At 45.4% G+C, this 7,502-nt stretch overlaps 1 protein-coding gene across 1 annotated transcript; it reads right to left on the reverse strand.

The window, feature by feature from the left end:
- Positions 1-685: 685 nt before the first annotated feature.
- On the reverse strand, positions 686-4,988 carry LOC125722867 (uncharacterized). The gene is made up of 7 exons (XM_048999071.1): positions 4,893-4,988; positions 4,700-4,840; positions 2,467-2,546; positions 2,279-2,307; positions 2,012-2,102; positions 1,801-1,939; positions 686-1,143 (listed from the first exon to the last, which is right to left on the reverse strand). Exons 1-7 carry the CDS (start codon positions 4,986-4,988, stop codon positions 1,018-1,020), a joined length of 702 nt encoding a protein of 233 aa, XP_048855028.1. The 3' UTR covers positions 686-1,017.
- Between the last annotated feature and the right edge of the window lie 2,514 nt (positions 4,989-7,502).

Below are 7,502 nucleotides of genomic sequence, written 5' to 3' on the forward strand. Positions count from 1 at the left end.
GCAGTGGTTAGCACTGTCGCCTCACACCTCTGGGACCCAGGTTCGAGTCTCCGCCTGGGTTACATGTGTGTGGAGTTTGCATGTTCTCCCCATGTTGTCGTGGGGTTTCCTCCAGGTACTCCGGTTTCCCCCCACAGTCCAAAAACATGCTGAGGCTAATTGGAGTTACTAAATTGCCCGTAGGTGTGTATGTGTGAGTGAATGGTGTGTGAGTGTGCCCTGCGATGGGCTGGGCCCCCATCCTGGGTTGTTCCCTGCCTCATGCCCATTGATTCCGGGATAGGCTCTGGACCCCCTGCGACCCAGTAAGAAAAGCAGTTTGGAAAATGGATGGATGGATGTACAAATGAATTAAATTATTTTGGAAAATGAACAACAGAGAATAAAAAGGTATTATCTGCATTTTACTGTGGTGGCTAGTGAACATGCGCTCATAGCCATGTGATCAAATCTGGCCAAACCTGGCAGCTTCCCATGATTGTCAATCAGATCTGAATCTGCTGCTCTGGATGATAACAGGCCAGAGGATCTTTAGCCAGAGTCATTTTGCATTTATGGTTGATCTATGCAGGGACCAAGTGAGTTCAATGCAATGCAAAAACATGAACATTACATTTTAAGAGCCATATAGACATTCAAAATGATGATCTTTAAGGCTGCAAGCCATTATCACTGAAACATCACTGCGCTTTTCAGTGAGTTGTGGCTCCTTTGCTCAGTGCCGAGATGGAGGGGGGCACTCAGGAGCACCTTGATGGGAGAACTTCAGGACTGGGGCTCCACAGGCTGACCCCAAAGGGCCCTGCTGTCCCTCAGAGCCGGGAAATGCTGAACGTGGCCCCTGCTCTCAGTCCATGAGCTGGGCACACACAGCATATGTCGCGTGAAACATACATGTACATAAACACACATGTGGTGTTAAACACTTATGTGCATAAACATACACGTCATGTTAAACATACATATAAGCTCCTAAATATTCTGATATTATGACAGCTGATATTTGGAGAGGCAATCTCACCTCCTCTGTCCATGAAGTCCTGCGCTCTGACTGGGAGGCTCACTCTGAATTTCAGTTTGGGCTGGATATTTCTCCCCACAGGCAACAGCCTGCAGGGCCCAGAGAGGAGGCAGTGCCACCAACTGGCAAAACAGAGGTATGGCAGAGATGAAAGGTGCATCAAATCTTACAGCAGTCCTGACCAGTCGTGAAGGTCATTAAATATTAAGTGTGTATTTCTCAGAAACTGGAATGGAAATTTCACTTGAACTGCTTAATTACACAGGTATCGCACAGGCTGGGGCGGTGTTATAAATGTTAGGGAAACACACACACAGAGACACACATAGATATCAATACATTTGTATTCATATCTTTATGGGGACTCATTTCTATTGGCAAAACCCTAATCCTAACTATGACAACCTTAACCCCTACCCAGCCCTAACCTTAACCATAAGTAATACGGGACTTTTGGTATTTTAGTTCATCAATTGCATGGACAGACTTTTTATAACATTGAGTTTTCCATTGTGGGAACTGGAAAAATGTCCTCACAAGGTCAAAGTAACAGGTTTTCTCTCTCTCTCTCTCTCTCTCACACACACACACACACACACAGTCTACTTAAAAGCTGAACTTACCTGTTAAATTACATTGGGACAGCTGACAGAATATTGATATTCTCAGAAACAGCACCTTAATCATTCTAGTAAAATGTCAAACAGTTTGGTGTCTGGGTGCTATGTGACCCAGATCATAACTGTAATACTCCTGTGTCCTGACATGCAGACACTCACAGCACGGCATCTGTGCAGGGGGCTGATGACAGCCATTGGCAGCTGATGATGGACACACTGCAGGCTGCAGAGAGCAGCTCGCCCACACAGCGATGGATCCGAGCAGCAGCTGGTGGCGTGTGCGGTGCCCGATATGAACCTGCACATGCAGCAGACACTTTTACAACATGTGGTTAGAGGTGAGACAACACAGATCACAGGCGTATCAAACCTTTGCAGTTCGTCCAGTTTGTGCAGCACTGTTGCGCCCCCTGTTGCTTGGAGGACTGGATGCGGTTGAGTAATGCTCCCTTTTCCACTCTCTGGTGCATATGTTAAGTATTGGTTAGGGGTCTGGTCGCAGTAACACAGGTAGGAAACTGAGTCAACTTTTTTTTTATTTGAACTAATAGGTGTTAGTGAAACGCATGACGTAATATGCTACTGGAAAAACATTGATAAAGCAGATAAAACAACAGCGGCAAATGGACACACTCACTGCAGTCTTCTGTTTTCTTGCATGACCTCCTGCAGCAAGAGGACCCCTCTGTCGGAGGGTCAGTTTCAACCTTCCCTAGCAGCTCACTGCTGCCATCTACAGGTGGGAAGAGTCTTTAATGAATTAATTTATATAACAATCAATTCAGCTGCACAGTTTCACAAAAAAAATAAAAAATTTAAACATACAGCAGGCAGAAACGGGTACAGAAGATCTTCTGGCCGATTCTTCCACTGAGGAAAGATGTTGTCGAAGCAGCATGTTCTCCCTGCGCAGCAAACAGCAGTAAATAGTGGCATTACTCGTGATTTGTGTATTCAGATACCATCCTTCACCCCAAAATCTGCCGATATTATACTTTGCCTTTTTTTTTTCAAGAGTGAATAACAAAATAAAATAAATCACATAAGCAGGTTCAGCTAAGCTCATAATGACCGATCCCAGGAACCAAACCTGAGCAGTTGCCAACACACCGCGGAGCCAATTTAGACTCACCAGTCAACCTATCCTGCACGCTTTTGGATTGTGGGAGGAAACTGGAGCCCCTGGCAAAAACCCCCACGCACATGGGGAGAGTGTGCAAACTCCACACAGAGAGGACCCAGGACCAAACCCAGAACCTTCTTCTTGTGAGGCAGAAGCACTAACCACCATGCTGCCCACGATCATTACATCGCATGTACAGTAATAATGCTGAGAGTTGCTTCTCCTTAATTACACTGCAGAGACGTAAACTGTGCCTTATTGGCCCTTAAGCTCATAATCTCTCGATTTTCCTTTGAGAAGAGGCTTGGTCAGGCACCTGACAACTTGTTGCAACAGTCTCCTACAGTATGTATTCCATACCTATTATATCAGCCATTAATGCCACATACGAGTAGAATTCTGCATACACTGTTATGGTCCATATAAATAACTAGATAATTTTCAATAATTAAAAATAAGAACCATATAGTATATAGTGTTGGCATGGTGGCCTCCCATTTCCAGGTATACAGGCCACTCGAACCCCAGCCATGTTCTGTGTGTGTGTGTGCCTCTGTGCCTGTCTGTATAGACTTTGCATGTCATGAATACATCACATTAGAGATGGATTTATACCAAAATTTTGACTTTGATACTGATACCAGCTTTGGGATCTTTCTATTAAAATTAAATCAATAATGTAAAATATTCCCATTTAAAAGTTATGTTGCCTTGAAATAAACAGGTTGATTTATCAATTGGGGTGGCATGGTGGTGCAGTGGTTAGCACTCTTGCCTCACACCTCTGGGACCTGGGTTCGAGTCTCCGCCTGGGTCACATGTGTGTGGAGTTTGCATGTTTTACCCATGGTGTCGTGGGGTTTCCTCCGGGTACTCTGGTTTCCCCGCATGGTCCAAAAACATGCTGAGGCTAATTGGAGTTGCTAAATTGCCCGTAGGAATGCATGTGAGAGTGAGTGTGCCCTGCAATGGGCTGGCCCCCCATCCCGGGTTGTTACCTGCCTCGTGCCCATTGCTTCCGGGATAGGCTCCGGATCCCCCGCGACCCAGTAGGATAAGTTTGGGAAATGGATGGATAGATGGATATACAGACAAATTAAGTAGGTTTTTACATATATAATGACAGCATGCAGTTTTTAAAAGATAGCAAAATTCTTCTTGTGTGCATCCATCCATCACTTTTGTTATTCACAATGTTCAGAGATCGCATTGTGAGGGCAACTTATGCTCCTCCCTCCACTCAAAGTCAGCTATTTGTGAAATAAGAGACAGAACATTTGAATTCACAGCTTGTCTTTTTGCTCCTTTCTCCACCTTGAAGCCCCTTTCTGGGTTAATTTGGTGATTTGCATATCTTTTCAAGCATGTAAATGCACTGTCACAAAAATAGCACTTAAATGCTGCAAACTTGACATCTCAAAATGTTGAAAGAACAGTTGCTCATTACAATGAACTTACTTTGACATTGAGACATTGACATTCATGATCATGAAATAAAAAGCTTGCTGTCAGAGGTAGGGGAAGAAGATGTGTAATTGTATTTCAGACAGCTGTACAATTTTAAAATAGTGTCTATAGCAATGTTTACATATTCTTTAGTGTCAGGTTCGCCGCGGGCGCTGGGGAGCGGGTGATCGCTTAGGCAGGCAGAGGGAGCACCTGCTCGGGAGCCGCGGGCAGAGGGAGCGCCTGCTCGGGCTGCGCTGGAGCCGCGGGCAGAGGAGGCGGCGGCTCGAGCTTCGTAGCAGGGCTGGTCCACCTCTGGGAGCCTTGTATGGCCGGCTCGTCCATTACCCTCCAATAAAGTCCCTGGAGGGTGAAGTATCGATTCGCGAGGGCCGCGTGCGTAACTGGAACCACCAGCGGAGGCGCAGCGGTTGCAGCTGGCAGAGGAGAAGGGAGTGCCTCGGGCTGGGCGGCTGCAGGCGGCGGGACCTCCAGGTCCCGCACAGGAGAGACGGGCGTGGCCCCTTTAAGGGTGCAGGGCACCCGCGGGATAGCGTCCCGCACCACTCTGGCCCCTCTATTAGCCAGCCTCTCGGGCCGGAAGTAATACCGCTCGAGGGGTGGCTGCAGCTCCTCGGTGACCGGCTCCCGTTCATGGAGCAGGAGGAGTTCCTCCTCCTACTTGCTCCCAAAGCCTGACGAGAGAGGAAGCTCCCAGGCTGATCGTCGGCTCATCGGGTCTCCTTCTCCTCTGCTTTCTCTTCTTGTGGTCCGTCATTCTGTAAGGATCGCCGGTTAACGGGTGCGGCGAACAGGTAGACAGACGGGCAGGAAACAGGCAAGGCAGGCAGGCAGGCAGGATACGGGGAAAAACGGGGATTTATTTCGGTAACGGGGACTTGGAAACATCTGACGCAGACTAACATCAGTGACAGACCAGGAACCAATGCAAGACACGGACTGAAATACACAAGGCTGGGCAAACATAATCAGACACAGCTGGGTACGATCAGGGAAGCACACGTGGATAATCAGGGGGCGTGGCACACATGAGGATCGTACGAGCTGGGCGTGACAACTTAGTAAGTCTTGTCAGTTCTCCTTATGAGATATTCAGCTCGTGCGTTTTTGAAAAGCTTGATATTATATTAATGTTTGGATGAAGAAATAATTCACTGTAAAAATAAATGTTTTCAATCCAATATCAGATTGTGGCTTCAGAGTTTAAGGAAAACCTGGACAAAGCTGTTGAAAGATGTGAGAACCTCCTGATACTAGCTGGATGTCTGCAAAGCATCACTGTCAGCAATAAAAACGAACTGGTGCAAGACATCATTAATTGGTTTGTCCTTCAGCACAAGGACACACTTTGAAAGGTGTGTTCATCATTATGTATTATCCATGTTCAAAGTTTTTAGGCCATTCAAAATTAGTGTTTTTTTTCCCTATTTTATAGGTTCCAGGATGGTCTTTGTTGCCGTGGACTACTGGATGCTATCCAGAGCCATCCAGGCGTATTCAGAACAGTATTTACAAAGATCAACGAAAAGCTTGAGAGTATTGAACAGCTGTTTACAGAACAAAGGTCTGAGCGAGGGAGCGACACATACGAAAATGAAGCCATCTGCCATTGGAGAGACTATCTCTTGGATGCTAAGAGTAAGTATTCCTCAACCACAATTAGAACCAAACTTAGAAGGATGTGGAATTCTAAAGAATGATAATTCTTCATAAAATCAGCACTCTATCCATCCATCCATCCATTTTCCAAACCGCTTATCCTACTGGATCGCGGGGGGCCCGGAGCCTATCCCGGAAACAATGGGCACGAGGCAGGGAACAACCCAGGATGGGGGGCCAGCCCATCGCAGGGCACACTCACACACCATTCACTCACACATGCACACCTATCGGTAATTTAGCAACTCCAATTAGCCTCAGCATGTTTTTGGACTGTGGGGGGAAACCCCACGACAACATGGGGAGAACATGCAAACTCCACATACATGTGACCCAGGCGGGGACTCGAACCCGGGTCCTATGGAATATTATTTAGTACTATATAACGTAGAATACAAGTATTATGATATTATTAAAAAGTATGCCAAATATCCATGATGTAATCATTACAATATAAACATTATAATGTAATCAACACAATGTAATCAACTGAGTATGTATTTGCACCTTTTGTTAGTCTGAGATTCTGTTAGCTACATTATGTTAGTCCTGAATCTATGAATATTCACTTTTATTAGCGTATATTTTATCACTATGTTAAAGGACAAATATATTATCAACCTTTTAGTTAGACAATGTGTAAAAGGCTGAAACTGCCTAGGTTTACTACTGAAGGAAGGGATTCGCCTGAGTTCACGGCTGAGTATTTTTAAAAAACCAAGTGGAGCTGCTCACGCCACCATTATGTTCAGCCGAGAGACCAAACGGTAAAAGAAATGATGGACAAACTTATCACCTAGGGGTGTGGATTTAAGGGAAAAAACAATTATTGTGAATGGCTGAAGGAATGATGATGCTTAAGTGACGAGATATTGTTAAATGATAAGAACTTATAAAAATTTGTGTAAAACAGTACTGGACACACTTTTACGTGTCTAGCCTTGGTTGTAACTTCATTGTTGCAATAAAGACTGAATTCTGGATACTGCACAAGCGGACCTCTGACTTCTGATTTGGCGGAGAAGGAGAAATAACCACGACAGTCCCAGAGGTGTGAGGCGACAGTGCTAACCACTGCACCACCATGCCGCCCCCTATCAGCACTCTAACCACATATATTTAAGTACCATTCAGCCTTATTTACTTTATACATGAAGCCTGGCAAAAGCAGCCAGCCTTTACGGACACTGGAGGACATCCTTATTTTTGCCACCGGAAGTGACAGCATTCCAGCTCTTGGCTGTAACCCTGCACCTACACTTGATTTTCTTCATCATTCTTCAAGGTTCCCTCAAGCCAGCACTTGTTCAAACATCTTAAAAATATCATGCCATGCCTCATATGAAGATTTCAAATGCGACATGGACTTTGGAATTAAGAATTCGCCTGGTTTTGGAATGGCTTGTTTACGCGTAGTTGATGTTGCATTGTATGAAATTTTTACAGTTCAAAGCCCAGCAGTATTCTTCACTAACACTACTGGTTCACAGATTCAAGAAAGTTTTTAATAACTGAGGCTTTGTTATTGGTGCCAGCTTTTAGATACATGATTTTTCTGCTGTATCCACCAATTCTGTCACGCCCGGCTCGTCCGCTCCTCGTGTGTGCCACG

This window comes from Brienomyrus brachyistius, unplaced genomic scaffold, assembly GCF_023856365.1.
Source record: "Brienomyrus brachyistius isolate T26 unplaced genomic scaffold, BBRACH_0.4 scaffold43, whole genome shotgun sequence".
NCBI classification, from domain to species: domain Eukaryota; kingdom Metazoa; phylum Chordata; class Actinopteri; order Osteoglossiformes; family Mormyridae; genus Brienomyrus; species Brienomyrus brachyistius.

Excerpts from the sequence above, each read along its gene's own strand:
- LOC125722867 (XM_048999071.1), bottom strand. The coding sequence starts at position 4,988 with ATGACGGACCACAAGAAGAGAAAGCAGAGGAGAAGGAGACCCGATGAG. Across the intron at positions 4,841-4,892 it reads TCGTCAGGCTTTGGGAGCAA|CTGCAGCCACCCCTCGAGCG; the intron begins GTAGGAGGAGGA and ends GTCACCGAGGAG. Across the intron at positions 1,144-1,800 it reads CCCTGCACAGATGCCGTGCT|TTGGTGGCACTGCCTCCTCT; the intron begins GTGAGTGTCTGC and ends CTGTTTTGCCAG.